Source organism: Delphinus delphis, chromosome 20 (genome assembly GCF_949987515.2).
Source record: "Delphinus delphis chromosome 20, mDelDel1.2, whole genome shotgun sequence".
Lineage (NCBI taxonomy): Eukaryota > Metazoa > Chordata > Mammalia > Artiodactyla > Delphinidae > Delphinus > Delphinus delphis.
In genome coordinates, this window is record NC_082702.1 from 7,915,948 (window position 1) to 7,933,649 (window position 17,702).

At 58.6% G+C, this 17,702-nt stretch overlaps 2 protein-coding genes across 4 annotated transcripts; one reads left to right on the top strand and one right to left on the bottom strand.

The window, feature by feature from the left end:
• Positions 1-448: 448 nt before the first annotated feature.
• Positions 449-8,051, bottom strand: LOC132417019 (galactoside 2-alpha-L-fucosyltransferase SEC1-like). The gene is given in 7 exon segments (XM_060000631.1): positions 449-1,448; positions 1,451-1,612; positions 4,913-4,917; positions 6,991-7,377; positions 7,486-7,596; positions 7,710-7,802; positions 7,900-8,051. Coding segments are annotated over 7 exon segments (1,611 nt in total). The 3' UTR covers positions 449-747.
• On the top strand, positions 7,182-16,161 carry NTN5 (netrin 5). 3 transcript variants are annotated; one of them, XM_060000542.2, is made up of 7 exons: positions 7,182-7,318; positions 9,286-9,937; positions 12,882-13,070; positions 13,397-13,546; positions 13,971-14,024; positions 14,239-14,319; positions 15,650-16,161. In XM_060000542.2, the coding sequence occupies exons 2-7, from the start codon at positions 9,307-9,309 to the stop codon at positions 16,012-16,014; spliced, it is 1,470 nt and encodes a 489-aa protein (XP_059856525.1). In that variant the 5' UTR covers positions 7,182-7,318; positions 9,286-9,306; the 3' UTR covers positions 16,015-16,161. The 3 variants fall into 3 exon arrangements, with proteins under 3 accessions (XP_059856525.1, XP_059856526.1, XP_059856527.1); XM_060000543.2 differs by lacking the exon at positions 14,239-14,319; XM_060000544.2 differs by lacking the exon at positions 13,397-13,546.
• The last annotated feature ends 1,541 nt before the right edge of the window (positions 16,162-17,702 follow it).

Sequence of the window (17,702 nt, forward strand, 5' to 3'; positions counted from 1 at the left end):
CCCCCTCCCCGCCAAAGTATCTCCCTGAGATTCATGCTCTCAAATCCTCTTTTCCCTCACATTCTTTCATGATAAGGCCCCATTAAACCCAAAGCCTGAATTCTTTTTTTTTGTTGTTGTTGTTTTTGCGGTACGCGGGCCTCTCACTGTTGTGGCCTCTCCCGTTCCGGACGCACAGGCTCAGCGGCCATGACTCACGGGCCCAGCTGCTCCGCAGCATGTGGGATCTTCCCGGACCGGGGCACGAACCCGTGTCCCCTGCATCGGCAGGCGGACTCTCAACCACTGCGCCACCAGGGAAGCCCAAGCCTGAATTCTTAGCTGCCAAAAATACCCAGCTCCTCTTTACTTGAAGGCAGGAAGAGTTTCATCGCCAAACCCTCCAAGGAGGCAAGTACCAAGTATTTGGACTCCATGCTCCCGGATCTATAAAGAAGCAGAGGGCAAAAATACGTTTCCATTTCAAAGCAGTCCAAATGTCCAGGGCATGCCAACCACATACATGTTAGTGGTCCACACTTACCACCTGTTTCCAAGACACTACATGAATTCGTTGCATTCTCACGAGGAGCTGCATTATGTCCGTTTTTTCAGGTGGCACACTAAGGCACAGAGAGGTTAAGTCACTTATCCAAAGTCACCCAGCTAGGAAGCAGAGCAGCCTGGATTTAAACTCAGGCGTGAAAGCCCATGCGCTGCACCCCACACACTGCTGTTGGGCCCAAGGGTGAGGCAGGGACAGCAGGGCTAGGGGCCATTCTCTCTAGCCTGCCCCAGGTTGGCTGCGGTCCCTACCCACTTCGGCAGGAAGGCCACCTGGCGCTTAAAGACCACGTGGAAGGGGGAGTTGGGCAGGTAGACGGTGTTCCCACCCGTGAGGCAGGTGGCCCAGAGCCCAGAGGTGCCCACGAAGAGTGGGCTGCGGTAGCGAGCCCGGAACCAGTCCAGGGCCTGCTGCAGGTAGCCCCGGTCGGCCACCACGCCCTTCCACACGTTGGGCATAACGTGGACGTAGTCCCCCCGGCGCACGTGGACCCCTACGTAGGTGCTCGGCCGGCTCCCATTCACCTGCAGACCCCGCAGAAAATTCTGGGCCTCCTCACGCACGTGGTCGTGCAGGGTGAACTCCTGGAGGATCTCGGCGCGGAGGTGGTGGTAGAAGGTCCACGAGCAGGGGTAGCCGGTGAGGCGCACGTACTCTCCCGGGATGTGTCGGTACCGCTCTTCCATCCAGTCGTTCAGGGGGTAGTTCTGCCAGGGGATCCTGCTGGCCGTGGTGTCGTGCAGGACGGGGAGGGTGATTCTGAAGATGGGGGCCAGCGTGCTGTGCATCTGGGGCGGGATGAAGGCCGGCCGCCCATTCATCTTGGCCAGGGCGTACAGGGTGGCGTACTCCCCCATCTGGTTCCCCAGACGGCCTTTGGAGTTGATGGTGGACATGCCCCCCAGGGCAGGTGTCTGGGGAACAGGACCACGTGACCCCGGGAAGGCCTGGGGGCGGGCACCCGGGCCAGGCGCTGGAGGCAGTGGAAAATGGTGGACCCGGCAAAGATGACAAAGAGGAAGTAGATGGTGGACAAGGAAGGGCAAGTAGCCCAGAATCTCACGGTGGCTGCGGGGAGGAGAGACGACTTGATTCAGGAGGGATGGGGCGTGAGTTCATTCGCTCACCCCACCCCAAACCACTTGTTCATTGGCTCACTCAGCCCATCCAGGCGTGTCTAGTGGCCTCCACCGTGGAGGTCTTAGAGCACAGACCCTGGACCCCTCTGGCCTGGGTTTAAATCCCAGCTCCACCCCTTACCAGCTGTGTGACTTTAGTCAAGTTACTCCTGAATCGCAGTTTCCTTGCCCATTAAAAAACAATGACTGAGGGCTTCCCTGGTGGCGCAGGGGTTGAGAGTCCGCCTGCCGATGCAGGGGACACGGGTTCGTGCCCCGGTCCGGGAAGATCCCACATGCCGCGGAGCGGCTGGGCCCGTGAGCCATAGCCACTGAGCCTGCGCGTCCGGAGCCTGTGCTCCGCAACGGGAGAGGCCACAACAGTGAGAGGCCCGCGTACCTCAAAAAAAAAAAAAAAAGCGATGACAGAGTTGAACCATTGGAGAGTGCCAATATTCACAAACAGCCGCTTCATATGGTCCAACCTAACAGAACTAGCTCATCTGTAACATGTTTAGAACAGTGCCTAGCATACAGGAGGCACTCTGTGTAAGCCTTGGAAAACAAAGACTTCTAGAGTGTTTACTACACGCATCCCTGGGAGCTCACGAATCTATTAAGGCTGCATGTACACAGGTTCAGAACCTAGACTGTGAGGCTAGACAAGCCCAGGTTCAGGTGCAGACTCTGCCTCCTGCTGGCCAACCCGGAGCACGTTAGTTAACTCCCTGGGGCTCAGTCTTCTCCAGAAAATGGGGCTAACCATAGCCCCTGCATGCCGGGCTCCCGGAAGGGCCCCTGCCATGGCAAGCGCTAAGTGCCTCCCGCTACCGTCAGTGGATGTGGTGGATTCAAGCTGCTGCAGAGTCTTGGACGCCCCTTCCCTGACTCTGGGTGGGCCTGTGACTGCCTTGGCCAATCACATGTGGCAGAAGTGACACTGTGCCATTTCCCGGACCAGGACTTAAGGGTCTGCCAGTTCCCACCTCCTGCCTCTGTAACATGCTCTCTGTGTTGCCACCTCTAGCTGCCTAGATGTAGCTTTTTTTATAGTTAGGTCTCCGATGAGCCCTTCTTCTTCTTTCTTGTTGGTAACCACTTTATTGAGATAATATTCAAATAGCATACAATTCTCCCATTTAAAGTGTACGACAGCTTTTCGTATATTCACAGAGTTGGGCAACCATCACAATTAATTTTAGAAAAGTTTTATCACCCCCAGAAGAAACCCTGCGCCCCTTAGCCATCCCCACCCCCAGTCTTCCCATCCTCCCCGCCACCTCCCTCCAGCTAACCTACTTTCTGTCTCAGTGGATTTACCTACTCTGCGTGCTGCATATAAATGAATCACACAGTAAGTAGCTTTGTGACTGGCTTCTTTCACTCAGTGTCATATCTTCAAGGCTCATCCACGTTGCAGCGTGTGTTAGTACGTCACTGATTTCTTTTTACCACCGACTAATATTCCACGGCAGGGATAGCCCTCGTTTTATTTATCAGTTCATCAGTTGTTAGACATTTGGGTTGTTTCCACTTTGGGGAATTATGAATCATGCTGCTGTGAACACGCATGTCCAAATCCCTGTGTGGACCTAAGTTTTCATTTCCTTCCGGTACTTACCTAGGAGTGGAATCGCTGCGTCATGTGATAACTAACTGTGTTTAACACTTTCAGGAACTGCAGACTGGCTTCCAAGCAGCTGCCTCATTTTCCATTCCCACCAGCAGCGTATGAGGGCTCTGATTTCTCCACATCCTCGCCAACACTCACTACTGTCTGTCTTGTTGATCGCAGTGGGCGTGCCATGCTAGCTCAGTGAAGCCTACACTTTTGAACCTACCCAGACTCCCTCCAGCTCCTGCCTCTGCCTGGGCTCCATGAACCTCAGTTTCCCCAATCCTTGTAATGGGGTGGAGAATCCCTTCTTCAGGGGTTGCTTCTTTTTCAGTCCATCTCTCCTCCAGCTCTCCCCTGGGCTCCCAGAAATGGTCTTTTCACACTGGGTCTCCAGTGTGTCCTGACCTGCTGTGTCCTCTCCCCTCCTCTGTTCCCCTGACCAGGCAGCTGTGGTTTCCCTGTGGCTGTCCCAGTGCCTGCAGCTCAGGAGACCCCCAAGGCCCCTACAGAAGCCCTGGATTGTGTGGCCCCCGCTCTTCCTCATCTGGCTTCCATCTCACCCCCTCAGGCTCCCCATCTCTCCCTCCACTGGCCCCCTTAAATGTCAGGGCTCTGTGGGCCTCACCTCCACTCTCCGCCTCCTCTTCCTCCTAGATTCCAGGGCTCCTCTTTATTAATCTGACCCCTGTGGGAAATCTGAACACTCTTGGGCCCTCCTCAAGGATGTCACATTCAACGTGGGTTCCCAGTGAGGTCAGCTGACTCTTACCACATGAAGCATATATTACGCTCCCTCCCCTGAGATGTACAAGAAATGCCTTGCTCGCTGCTTTAGTCTCCAAAAAGCAAACTAAATCTGCCCCTGAGCCCCTCTTCTCGCTGGGCTGGTGACAACTCTGAGCCAATCCTTATCACACAGCCTGTGATAAGGACTGGGGTCCTGCGCAGAGGAGGACTCGAGCTTCCGCCTCTGGTCAGCTCAGCCAGAGCCCCAGGCCGCTCTCAAAGCCCGCAGGCAAGCTGAGCAGGGACTGGAGCCAGGGCTACTGGGGAGGAGAAACCAGCTGAGGACAGAGGTACCCACCCAGGGTCACCTCCACGGTGTGCGACTCGTGCAGTTGCACAGGGTCCCTGCTCTGCTCTAGCCGTCTAGAAAGTCTCCATAAGCGAGAGCAACGCAGCCCGGGTTTTCATTTTGCACTGGGCTCTGCACATCAGGTAGCCCAGTCTGGCTGCCACCTCTGTCCTCCAGCCTCAAGAGCTCCCTCTCCTGGCCTCTCATGAGCCTACACAACTGAAAAGCCACAGGAAGTAATGAACCAAAGCTGGTGCTTCTGTGGTTCCCGACTCAAGCCAGGCACTGGTTTCAGCGCTTATATCCTGGTCCACGATTCCTTACTGACCATTTTCATGAAGATTGCTGGCAAACCCCAACCTGAGTTGAATTCACTCGGGGACAAAATCTGAACCGACGTGCCGCTATTCATAGACTTCATTTATTTTGGAGCAAACACCCATGTGTTCTGCTTGCAGAAACAATAATGTTTGATTATGGGATGCTGCCCAGACCCCGCCGGGGGAGTTGTAAAATATAAAATATAACCTGTGCACCCCATGATGGTGTCAAAACACCGGTTCTGCGGCATGTCTGGTCCACAGAGTTTCAGATATTAGACTGTAGGCCTATCTTCACTCATTTGGTCTTTGTGATCTCCCATGAGGAAGGTACTTTTTTATGCCAATTTAACAGAAGAGGAAACTATGACACAGACAGGTTAAGAAACTTGCTTTGGGTCACGCACCTCGGAAAGACGTGGGGCCTGGATTTGAAACCGGTGTGGTTCGGGAATCTGTGCTCATAATTACGATCCTGGATTTTTCCACTATGTCCTGAGGAAGGGATACTCAGCTGCACACTCCCAGTGCAGTTATTCAGGGGCTCTGACATGCCCTGCCTCCTGGGGCCTCTGTGATTGCTGCGTCACCGTCACCGAGATAGGGATGAAAGATGTCTCTGGAAGCCCAGAGGTGTGGGTCCCGCCCTGCTGAGCCCACCTCAGAGCTGTGGCCCTGGGAGGTTCTGCCTCTGGGGCGCTGTGAGGGTAAAGGTGCCCCATACTTGAGGAACTGCCCCTTCCCCCCAAAGTCTCCTCCCCAATTCGGGGAGTTGTTTCCTCTCTGCTCTCTGCTTCTACCCCCCACCCCAGGCCCCTTCAGGGGTGATAATCGCCTCAGGCAGCTCAGACTATTAAAAGCAAAAGTGAGACAGCTAGCTTCCCTCCAGGGAATATTAGCTTAAGAAACTTCTAGTCCCTGGGGCGGGGGGAGGGGGTGGTGGTGGATAAAGTGAGACCTAAACCTTCTTCCTGAGTTTTCTCTGACAGCAAAATTAGCCTTTGCACTGGCCACTCCCTGTGCCTGGGTCCTCCTGCCCTGATGCCCACGTGGGCATCTTGCCCTCACCTCCTCCAGGTCTCAGCCCAAATGTCCCCCTGCCCCCCGCCCCCCAAACTACTTCCCTACTTGCTTTTGCTCCAAAGCATTTGTCACCTTCCATCTTTCTCTAGAACATAATGACTTCCTACTTTTTTGTCGCAATCTTGCTTTCTGGACTGTGAGCCTGGCAAGGACGGGCTGCTGCACGTGTTCGTGCGGTCAGCAGAGCGTCAGACACACAGTAGGAAGTCAGTGAGCACCAGCTGAATGGATCAGCGCGGCGAGTACTGCACTAGTTACTCTGTCCATCAGGCCGCCCGCCCGCGATCTCACATGTCCCCCTCTGACTTGGTGGCGTCTCCTTCTCCTGCAGCTAACTCCTCCTCCTCGCCGAGGCTTACCCATGTCCCCACCCTGCCTCCTGCCCCCGGGGCTGCCTCTCCACTGCCGGCTGTGAGGGTCACCCAGAACCAGAATCAAGGGGAGCCTTGGCTGTGCCCTCCCGCCCCAGACACTGGGTCCCCAAATCCCTGTCGGGGTCGGGCCCACGCTATGCCACAATCAATGCACTCTAGGCCACAGCAGCTAATGTGGCGCCCCATCCTCCTGAGGCCCTTGCTTTCCTCAGGGGGAAGTGAAGAAAAATGTTATTTTTCTAGTCAAAACCATTCGGACCAAAAAAAAAAACAAAAAACCATTCGGATATGTAATGGAGTTGAGGGCAACATTTGCATGAAAGGGTCATGAGTGAAGTGTTGAGGCCTCACAGTAAACTGGCCATGGAGGGATCCGCTTTGAGCTCAGTCCCCCCCGGGGGTCCCTGACTTCTCCCTCCAGCCGCTAGAACCACCAAGGTCCCAGGCATTCATATCTCCCCCTCCCCCTTCCCCACCACCTTAGAAAGCCGCCCAAGTCTTTGGGTTTCCAGGTGGGTGGTGCGACCCTTCAAAGAGCACTGACTTTTTAAGGCTTGAAAGCGACTGACCTTCATGCTCAGTTGACCCACAGCGGACAGAAGGTTCCAGAGGGCAGGAGGGGCTGGCTTGGGGTCACACAGCCAGAGGCCCACGTCCCGCCTCAGCGTCAGCGGCCCTGACGGCGGCGCGCTCCCCAGCAGGCCAGCCCCTTCCTGATCACAGCCGCCACGTGCTGGGGCTGAGCCCGAGCCTGCCCGCACCGAGGAGTCAGGAGCCGGCGGGGCAGGGGCGGGGTGTGCGGGGAGCACGCACCCCAGGCCCCGGAAGGCCGTCTGGCCGCCGTCCCCTCCTACCTGCCTGAGCCCTCTGGGCCAGCCTGCTCGGGGCTGTCCAGCTGCGGGCCCCTGGGGGGCAACGGCGCTCATGTCCCACACAGCGCCGGGTGGCGTGGCTGCCCGGGGTCCCTGCGGGGAGAGCGTGGCTGCCTTGGCGAGGGGACTGGGGCGGGGTGGTGTTGGATTCTTAGGCTCTGCTCTGAGCTCCCGCCCAGAACCCCTACTAGCCCGGGGGCTGAGAACAGCCACTCTGCACTCACTCCCGAGAGCCCACGCTGGCCGCCAAGCTCCTGCGGGAGGGAAGGGCCGTGAGCGGCTGACTGCAGAGGACAGTCTCTTCCAGGGCACAGGTTTGGACGACGACAGGGGTGAAGGGTGGGGTGTGTGCAAAAGAAGCCGGGGAAAGGGCCTGGGTCCCAGGTGGAACCCCACACTGCCCAGGCAAGAGGCCTGACCCTGGACCTGGTGGGTACACGGCTAGACTCTGCCCCTTAAAGTGGGGGCCAGGGTGGGCTACAGTCTCCAGAGGGGCAGGGACTGGGGGCCGGACATCTGGGCTCCCCAGTGGCAGGCGGTGGCGTCTGGATCCCCCAGGAACACCGTGGGACGCAGCCGGTTGCCCGGGCTACTAGGAGCCAGAAAGCGGTACCGCGTGAACCGCCCAGGCAAGAGAGGAGGTGGGAGATGGGGCGAGCCCCTTAACAAGGCCGGTGCCGGGGATCGGGGGCAAATGCCCGGCACAAGAGCTCAAAATGGCGCCAGGCTCCTCCTCGGGAGGTGCGGAGGGCCACGCCCGTCGTCTGGGGCGGGGGAGGCGGCCTCCGCACCAGGCGACTGCGGTGGGAACGCTGCGGGCTGTGAAATCAGGCTGGGAGAACGGGACCCACCCGCACCCACTGCTACCTCTTCGACTCCCAGCTGGGGCACAAACCCGGGTCCAGATTCAGAGCCAGGGGCCTGGACAGTGGGGCCCAGAAGGGCTCCAAGGCCCCCAGACCCGAGTGGGCTCCTCATCAGGGGCTGCCAGCCCAGGGTGGGGGGGGCGGTGGGGTGGGTGGGCGCGCATTTCCGCTCCGGGTCCATCCTCGATCCTGCCACCCCCGGCTCTGGACTGCTGGTCCCTGCGGACGCCCTAGCATCTGGCCCTGCCCTGTCTCCTCTCCTCCTTTAGTACCCGCCACCCCCGACATCTGTTCCCCCTTCTGCTCTGGGGACCTTAGGACTGGAGGGGAATGCGGGGGCTCTGATTGCCGGACCCTGAGGCCTAGGATGGCAGTGGAGGGTGGGGAGGGCAGAGGTTATCAGAAATGCAAGCACAGGGTCCTCCCATCGCGAGCCCCAAGGGGAAACCAGGGGTCTGCCCTCCCAGCCCAGGCTTCCAGCCCCCAGGCATCCCCGTCCCCATCGGGTCCCTCAGCACAGCTCTTGGGGCTTTGAACCTGGGTGAGAAAGGGTTAAGAGCGGGTGGAGGCTAGGGCTGGGTGGCAGGGAGGCCTGGTTGTTTGGGTTGTTTGGTGATAATCCCCCTCCGTGCCCTGGGCGTGGAGAACACGGTTAGGGCCCCACGTGGGAAAGGGCCTCCACTCTGATCCCAATCCCCATGGGCCTGGCCTCCTGCTTCTGCTCCCCGCCCCCTTCCGCCTCCCCGGTCAGGCCTGCGGGCCTGCCTGTGCTCCTCCTGCTTCACAGGTGTCTCTGAGCCCCCTGCCCACCTGTCTGTCTCAGCCCCCAGGCTCCCTGGGACCCGTTGCCCCCCACCCTGTGGACTCTGGTTGCCTCCTGGTCTCCCCTTGTGTCCGTCCTCTCTCCTCGCAGTTCCTTCTCCCTGCCTGGCCCTTGCCCTTCACTCACCTCTGCCCTCGCGACTCTGTCTTTGCCGTCTGTGCCTCTGTCGGCCCCTTTCTCCATTTCTTTGCCACTAAGTCTTCATCTTTCTCTAACTCCCCCTCCCCTGCCCACCCGGCTCCTCCTTTCTCCCCCTTGCCCCCTCTTTGGGTTTCCCCATCTGTCCCCCCTCCCTGCCCTCTCCCCAGGGCCCCCTGCCCCTCGACACTGACGGATAGCTCTGGGGTGTTAAGCTACGGATTAGTTCAGGCAAAATTCTCGATTTTGCTTGCGTTCTTTCCCCTTTGGGTTATGTAAACAGTAATTCTCCCCAGATGGAACTATTTTCCTCGCTCAGAAGCAGCCGGGAGGGGTCTGGGGCAGGGCTGGGGGTGGAATGCTGGGGTTCCTCAGGGAGCCTGGGGAGCGGGCTGGAGGCTGACCCCCGAGGGCGGCCTGAGGCCCCCTGCCCAGACACTCGTCTCCTCTCCAGGTACTTGCCTCCGCCAGAACCATGCCAGTGACCTTTGCCCTCTTGCTCCTCCTGAGCCAGGCCAGCGCAGACCCATGCTACCATCCAGGGGGCCGCCCCCGCTTCTGTCTCCCACCAGTGACCCAGCTGGCCAGCATGGCTGCCTCCTGTCCCCAGGCTTGCATCCCCTCCCCGGGGGCGGATCTCGGCCCCCGGGCCACCTGCAATGGCAGTCTGACCCTGGCTTTGGGTGGCCCCTTCCTCCTGACGTCCGTCAGCCTGCGCTTCTGCACCCCAGGACCCCCAGCCCTGGTCCTGTCTGCCGCCTGGGCCACCGGAGGGCCCTGGAGATCACTGTGGCGCAGACCCGCCTGGCCGGGGGCCTTGGGAGGCCCCGAGACGGTGACCTTCCGAGCCCCACTGGGCCCTAAGGCCAGGGTGGTGGCCAGTCACCTCCGTGTGGAGCTCGGGGGCCAGGCAGGGCTGGCAGCAGCAGGAGTGAGAGGCCGCTGCCAGTGCCATGGCCACGCAGCCCGCTGTGCTGCCCGTGACCGGCCGCCCCGCTGCCGCTGCCGCCACCACACCACCGGCCCAGGGTGTGAGAGCTGCCGCCCATCCCACCGCGACTGGCCCTGGCGGCCTGCCACGCCCCGGCACCCTCACCCTTGCCTGCGTGAGTCCTGGGCCCACCCTGACCCGCCAGCTGGCCACAGGGCTCCAGCAGCTGGGCCCTTCTCCCTGAGGGGCAGGATGTTCTCCCCCTCCCCAGAGCTGCATGCCCCTTGCTTCTCCCCATACTGTCCTCCAGCCAGTCCCCCTCTTCGCTTCCGCCCACTCCCTCCCCACCACCTGTGCTGTCCCCAGACTTCCAGCTGCTTACATGCCCATTAGGGGGCTCCAGCGTCTCCCCGACACTTGATCACGGTGATGGTGATATGGATAACATTTCCTGAGCTCCCAGCCCAGGGCCTGGCTTGGCGCAGGTGCTCAGGTGGTATTTACTGAGTGGCTGTAGGAAAACAGGGCAACTGGACATTTTCGGAATCATCAAATCAACCACAGGGGGTAAGGATTTATTCATTAGACACATATTTATCCAGCAACTACTATGTGCAGGGCAGGTATTGCATCAGGCCCATTTTACAGATGAGGAGACTGAGGCTAGAGCTGGGAAGTCCCTTGCGCAATGACATGGCTGGGATCTGAGCTCAGGAGCAGAAGCCCAAGGGTCTTAGCTTGTCCTTGCCAGCCACCTTTATGTGCTGTCACACTAGATGTTCTCGGGCAGCAGACACGGGCATGGCCTCAGCAGCCAGCCAGACTGCCTGGGCTCAAATCCCAGCTTCTCTGCTTCCTGGCTGTGTGACCCCCAACAAATGACCAAACCTCTCTTTGCCTCCATTGGCTCACCTGTAATGTGAGGATAGTAACAGCCCTTCCTTTACAGGCTGTAGTGAAAATTCAATACGTTAAAATAAAGTCCTTAGAATAAAGCCTGATACAGGACCTGGCATGGAGGAAGAGTTATCTGATTCCGCCAATGTTACCATTGCCCAGACGAGGAGGGTGAGGCCCAAGGGGACGTGTCACTTGCTCTACGTCTCACTGTCAGCAAGGGGCAGTGCTGGGACTGGACTCAGAGAAGTCTTCCGAGAGGCTGGGCCATCCACCAGCCTTCCAGCTGGACCAGAGCTCCCCAGGCCCCACTCAATGCCCTCCCCCATCCTCAGGGCTTCCAGACTGGGCCTGAGTCTGGGCCCTTCCCCATCCCTCCAGCGGCTCTCCTCAGAGACAGCCCTCCTCATCCCACCTCCAGCCTGCAGCCTTGCTAGAGTCTGAGTGTGTTACATGGCCTTGCTAACTCCACTCCCTGGATAGATACACACCACACACACACACACACACACACACACACACACACACACACACCCTCCATTCTCTCGCTCCTGGACCTCCCTCTCTCTCCACCTCGCACATCCTTTGCCCCTCTCCCCCTCTATGTCTTCCTGCAATGTCGAGTGGACTAACTTACAGACCATCCCAGCTGTCCTCTGCTCCCCACTCTGTTCTCATCACACTTGGGTCCCCTTTGACCCGCTGTTCTCATCATCCCAGGCCTCTGTCCAGTTGGCCCATTCCTACCAGTAAGATCTGATGCCCCTACAGGGGAGTGAGGGAGGGGAGAATCACGTGGCCTGAGGGTGGGGTGGGGTCCATCCTGGGGGAGGACAGGGCCTGGGAGCTGGGGAGGCTGTCCCTCTGTGGATCACCACATCCCCTCAGGCTGAGCTGGGCAGCCGACCCTCCGAACCTGGGTAACAGACCAACAGTGTTGTGATGGAGAAGGGTCTGGGCAGGCAGGATGAGACTAACTCCTGTGGCGGAGCTGTGGGCTTTATAGAATCCAAAGCCCAACTCTACTGATTGATAATCTCAAGAGTGCTGCCATCCCTAATGCCTACAAAATCCCTTGAGAGAGGAACTGAGATCCCCACTGGATGGGAGGACACTGAGGCTCAGAGAGGGGGAGTCATTTTCCCAAGAACACACAGCTGTCCCAGCTCCCTGACCTTCCCGCTACTCCTTGGGGCCCTGCCAGTCCAGGCCTCTCAAACCTCTTGGGGTCAAAAACTCCTTACATATCTCCAAAGAGTGGTCCAGGAACTCCCCGCATCGGCATCTCACAGGCCTCTCAAACCTCTTGGAGTCAAAAACTCCTTTCATCTCTCCAAAGAGTGGTCCATGAACTCCCTGCATCGGCATCTCACTTTGGGATGCTTGCTAGACATACAGGCCCCTGGACCCACAGAAGCCCTGGGATGGGCCCTGGCATCTGTGTTGCTCTTTTGAAACATTTCCCCCGTAATCTGGATAAGCGGTAAGGTTTGAGAGCCGCTGCTTTTGAAAATCCGATCAACACTCCCCAGCAAGATGTACATGGTAAGTGGGCCTCATGTGAGCTGTAGGAGAAGCACTGGAGGGCGCCTGGGCTGCAATCCTGCCTCTGACCACCCCTCAGCTGAGTTTCTTTGGGCAGATGACCTCGCCTCTCTGCCTCAGTGCTCACATCCATAAAATAGGGATGATGACAGCCCCAGTCTCACAGAGCTGCTGTGAGAAGGAAACATGCCAAGCACTCAGCACATGGCGCCTGGCACGTGGATGTGCTAAACGGGCAAGGGCATGCTCTGTGTCGGGTACGGAGTTAAGTAAGCACCGTTTACGTAGGTGGTTGCATTTCAAGATCATGAAGTAGACACTATAAATGCCATTTTACAGCAAAGGAGACTGAGCTACGGAAAGGAGTCGTCACTTGCCCACGGAAACAGTGAGACACTTACACGCGGGGGTCTGATTCCACAGCCTAGGCCCAGAGCCGCCACTCTTCTTTACACCCCCTGGTTTTACACAGACATCCAGCACATTCACCACTCCTCTCGGGCTCATGCAGCTCCAGTCCAGTGCACCCATTTTAAGGATGACAACGAAGAGCATCTAGGACCCACACTTACCTAGGGACCCCCAGGCAGTCTCTTTCCTGAGGGCAGTGGGGAGAAAGCTGGGAAAGGGGAACAGAGAGCCGGGCCTGATGTGCCCTTACTCCATCCTGTTCCTAGCCTGTTCCTGCAACCAGCACGCCCGACGCTGTAGGTTCAACTCTGAGCTGTTCAGGCTGTCGGGTGGCCGGAGTGGGGGTGTTTGTGAGCGGTGCCGCCACCACACAGCCGGGCGGCACTGCCACTACTGCCAGCCGGGGTTCTGGAGGGACCCTAGCCAGCCTATCAACAGCCGCAAGGCCTGCAGGGGTGAGTGCAGCCTGAAGCCCAGCCTAGAGGGAAAGGAGGCAGGCAGGTCTGAGGGGGGAGGGGCCGGGGGCCTGGATCCTGGGTCTGGGGGGGAGGGGCCAGGGGCCTGGATCCTGGGTCTGGGGGGGGAGGGGCCGGGGGCCTGGATCCTGGGTCTGAGGGGGGAGGGGCCGGGGGCCTGGATCCTGGGTCTGAGGGGGGAGGGGCTGGGGGCCTGGATCCTGGGTCTGAGGAGGAGTGGCCAGGGAATTCCAGTCTCCTCAGTCCTTGGGGAGGAAGAGGCTGGGAGCCTGCACTGCACATCCCCAGCTCCTCTCCTCATGTAGCCTGCCAGTGCCATCCTATCGGGGCGACAGGTGGTACCTGCAACCAGACCAGTGGGCAGTGCTCCTGCAAGTTAGGGGTCACTGGCCTGACATGCAGCCGCTGCGGTCCTGGCTACCAGCAGAGCCGCTCCCCAAGGATGCCCTGCCAGCGTGAGTCCTGAGGGACAGGGCCCAAGTCTGAAGGGGGGTAGGAAGGAGACATCCCAGATCTCCAGGGGGCAGGTGTTGTGAGGACCTGCTCCGTAGGAGACGGAAGCTAGAGAGTGGAGGCCGGACTCTGAGTCCTTAGGGAGGTGAAGACTGAAAGTCCAGTCTCCTCCATCTTGGGGACGAAGAGGGTGGGAGCCTGGATACCTGGGTCTGAGGGAGGAAGGGGCTGGGGACCTGGGCTTCTGAGTCTTAAGAAAGTGGCCAGGGACCAGGACTCCAGGTCCTGGGGGAGAAAGGCGAAGTGTGCTTCCACTCTTGGGCCTCAGGGGAATAGACATTTGGGGTCTGGAAGCCTGCTTCCTCGGGGGGAGCGGGCTGCGCATGGGAGGCACTAAGGCCCTGTCTCTCCTCTGCTCTTTCACAGGAATTCCAGAGGCAACCACCACCCTTGCTACAACCCCTCATGCTTACAGCTCGGGTAAGACTGGCTGGCCTAGAAACCCCTGGCAGCAAGAGGGATCAGGGATGGGCTGACTGGGCCTCCAGGTGGGGATCCAGGGGTGTTCCACCAAGCCCAGTCCCCAAGGGTTCAGGCACCCCAGCTGTCCGTCAAGATGAAATGCAGGGGATGGGCAGGGGCAGAACGCTGTAGTCCAGGCCTCAGGAGCCCACTGCAGCCTGACCCTCCCCAGACCCTCAGTGTCAAAACTACTGCAATATCTCGGACACCAGGGTACACATGAGCCTTCGGAGGTACTGCCAGCAGGAGTACGGTGAGTGCTGGGGAGGAAAAGGGCCAGCAGGGGCTCTGATCTGCTGCAAGCCACCCCCTTCTCTGGCCTTCAGTTTCCTCAGCTTAAATGGGAAGGGGTGTTGGACTCTACAGGGCCTTTCCTGATCTAGAACCTAACAGGACAGCAGACAATGGGCAGAAGGGGCGGTGGGGAAGGGGCGCTCCCTACCGTCCTAGGTCTCCTCTCTCCCCATGTTATTGGCCTTGCAGAGTTTCACGATCTCCTTCAGCCTGACGTCTCTGAGGGAGGGAGGTGGCCTCCTGAGGATGGAAGGAGAAAGGGCAACTGGTTGAATGCAAGGGATCCTTGCACCGTCTTGTCTGTCTCAGACCCCCTGCCTCCTATCAGGGTCTGAGATATCGGAGCCCCACTCCCACAGACTCACCCCACAGTTCCCTAATCCACCAGTCCACACCAGCCCCCGACCCCAGGGCCTGTGGCTGCAGGCTCTCTTGGACAATGAGTTCAGCCCAGTCCCAGTTACTTCCCTCAATGGTATAGGATCCCAGACCTCTCCTCCCTGAGGCTCAGCATCTGCCCACTAGTGTCCTTGAACTTCAAAGGTGGAGGCTTCTCCCCCCACCTCCCACAGGGATCTTCTGCCCCAAAGACCCAGCTTGTCTGCCAGAGTCCTGCTCCCAACACATCTCACCTCACCCCCTCAGAGAGGACACGTCTCTGAATCACCACTAGTATGACCTCGACCCTCAGCTTCCAAGGACTGATCTCCTTCTGGCCCCCAAATTAATCCTAAATGCAGATCCCTCCCATGGCAATACCCCTGTTTTCCAAGGGCTCTGTCTGCTCCTAATACCTTCTGACCCCTTGGCATTAGAGATCTGGACTTGCCTCTTGGGCCTTGTTCCCAGCCCCACCCACTGCAGGGTCCTCCTGGGACCTCTAACCCTTTAAGTAATCCCTGTACCCACTGCTTCTAATATGACCCCCAAAGCACCCCATCTGGCATATTCCTGGTAGGCCCCTGGGTTCCTCGCCCTGTCTGGCCTCCCTCTCCAGAGTAACCCCCACCTCCCCCGCCTTCCCAATCACAATCCTGTGACCCAACCTATCGCTCCATAAGCCCCACTCTCCTTGCTTTGACCCATCTCCCCAGAAAGATCTCACTCCTCACAGCACACAGCCAGACCCCCAGACCTCTCACCCTCAAAGGTTCAAGGTCTCTCCCTACTGATGCGATCCCGGAAGCCCACTCTCGGGTCCCGGGCCCCGGGCCCCTCCCCACCAGGACTGACCCCATGGGACCCGGAGCCTCCCCACCGCCCAGGCCTGACATCTCCCCTCCCCGCAGTGCTCCGTGCGCAGGTGCTGGCGTCCGAGGCGGCGGGCCCGGCGTGGCAGCGGCTGGCCGTGCGCGTCCTGGCTGTATACAAGCAGCCGGCGTGGCCCGTGCGCCGCGGCGGCCAGGACGCCTGGGTGCCCCGCGCCGACCTGGCCTGTGGCTGCTTGCGCCTGCGGCCCGCCACCCACTACCTGCTGCTGGGCAGCGCGGCCGCCGGCCCCGACCCCGCGCGCCTCGTCCTCGACCGCCATGGCCTCGCGCTGCCCTGGAGGCCGCGCTGGGCCCGGCCGCTGCGGCGGCTGCAGCAGGAGGAGCACGCTGGGGGCTGCCACGGCCTGCGGCCCTCGACCCCGAGCCCCGAACCCAGGATCTAGAGCCGGAGCCAGGCGGCCTCAAACTCCAAGAAAGGGACTGGAAGCAACTGCCAGAGGAGTCTTCTACCTCGACGGTGCGTCCCCCAGCAAGCCAATCAGACGCCGCAGAGCCCCTGACGTCACTTGCATGTGCCAGCACCGAGGAGGCATGAGGGACTTTTAAATAAAGGCGGCAAACCTCTTGGTCTCTGGCTAGGACACTCGACCTGTGACCTATGCAGCTAGTCCCCTCAATAAAGTCTCAACTCTTGGGGAAAGTCGGCTACAGACCCCTGACCTGTGCTGGGAGGGTATCTGAGGGGCAAAGGAAGAAGGCCACGAGGAAATCTGTGGAGCCGAATATGGCTACAGCTCTCTGACAGAATAGCCAATCCAATGAAAAAGCTGGTATGACGTCACTGGGTGCTAGTCAGATTTATATTGCCTGACGATTAGTTAAAGCCGGTGGGAGGGGAGGGTGGCTAGAAAAGGCGGGAAATACACCTGAGGAAAGCACAGCAGTGTCAGATTTCCAGAAAGTTCCACATTGTGAAACACTTGGTTTCTGATGGCCCCAGGATGGTCTCTGAGAAAAGAATAATGGAACTTTGAGTGACTATCTGAAGAGGGTTCTCATGGGTTCACCTGGTCTTGAAGCACAGCCTAAACCCTTTCCTGAGGGAATAGCCAATTGGGAGCGACAGAGTGGTGTGACGTCACTTGGTGCTAAGCAGAATTCGATTCCACCCAACAGCTGGGTACCTACAGGCCAGAGGGATGGGGTTAAAAAGGCAGGAAGCTTAAGTACTATGGAATGGAAGGCCGTCAGGGCCTATGATCTTCCTTGTCACCCTGGCCTCTGCCCCCACAATCAACAAAAAAATTTCAAATTTGGGTGACCTTGGTAGGAGAGAAAGTGAGCTAGTACTTTGAAGGAATCTCAGACAAAGTGATATGACTTAAGGTCCACTGGTGCCTAGAGAGCAACCTATTCTTTCCCTGAGAGAAAAGCAGGCCTCTTAGCCAATGGGGAGTCAGGCTGGGCCATGATGTCATTGGGTGCTAGGCAGAGAGAACAGACCCTCCCGCCAATGTTCTGGGTATGCTCCAGAGGAGACTAAGAAAGGCAGGAAATAGCCTTCAGGAGGTGGCTGACCCCCAAGCTACCAATACTATCCTATATATGGGGAGGCTTGCCTTTGGCTTCCAACTGGGCCCTGGGTGCGGGCATATCTGAAGCAGGAGTTAGGAGTCTTTAAGGGGTTTTCTAAGAAGAGTTGTGTGTTTCAGAAAAGTTCTAGATTTCTTTATCTTGCTCTTTCCATCCTTTCTCAAAATCAGTTCAATCGGGCACTTACCCCACTACTTAACCCTCACATCTACTTACAACTTTAATAATATATTGGCCAGGGACTTCCCTGGTGGTGCAGTGGTTAAGAATCCGCCTGCCAATGCAGGGGACACGGGTTCGAGCCCTGGTCCGGGAAGATCCCGCATGCCGCAGAGCCCGTGCACCACAACTACTGAGCCTGTGCTCTAGAGCCCGCGAGCCACAACTACTGAGCCCTCGTGCCACAACTACTGAAGCCCACGCGTGCCCAGAGCCTCTGCTCTGCAACAAGAGAAGCCAATGCAATGAGCAGCACACGCACCACAACAAAGAGTAGCCCCCTCTCTCTGCAACTAGAGAAAGCCTGCACACGATGAAG

Coding starts and splice junctions, on each gene's coding strand:
- NTN5 (XM_060000542.2), top strand. CDS start 9,307: ATGCCAGTGACCTTTGCCCTCTTGCTCCTCCTGAGCCAGGCCAGCGCA. Junction 13,071..13,396: donor CAGCCGCAAGGCCTGCAGGG/GTGAGTGCAGCC, acceptor CTCCTCATGTAG/CCTGCCAGTGCCATCCTATC. Junction 14,320..15,649: donor GTACTGCCAGCAGGAGTACG/GTGAGTGCTGGG, acceptor CCCTCCCCGCAG/TGCTCCGTGCGCAGGTGCTG.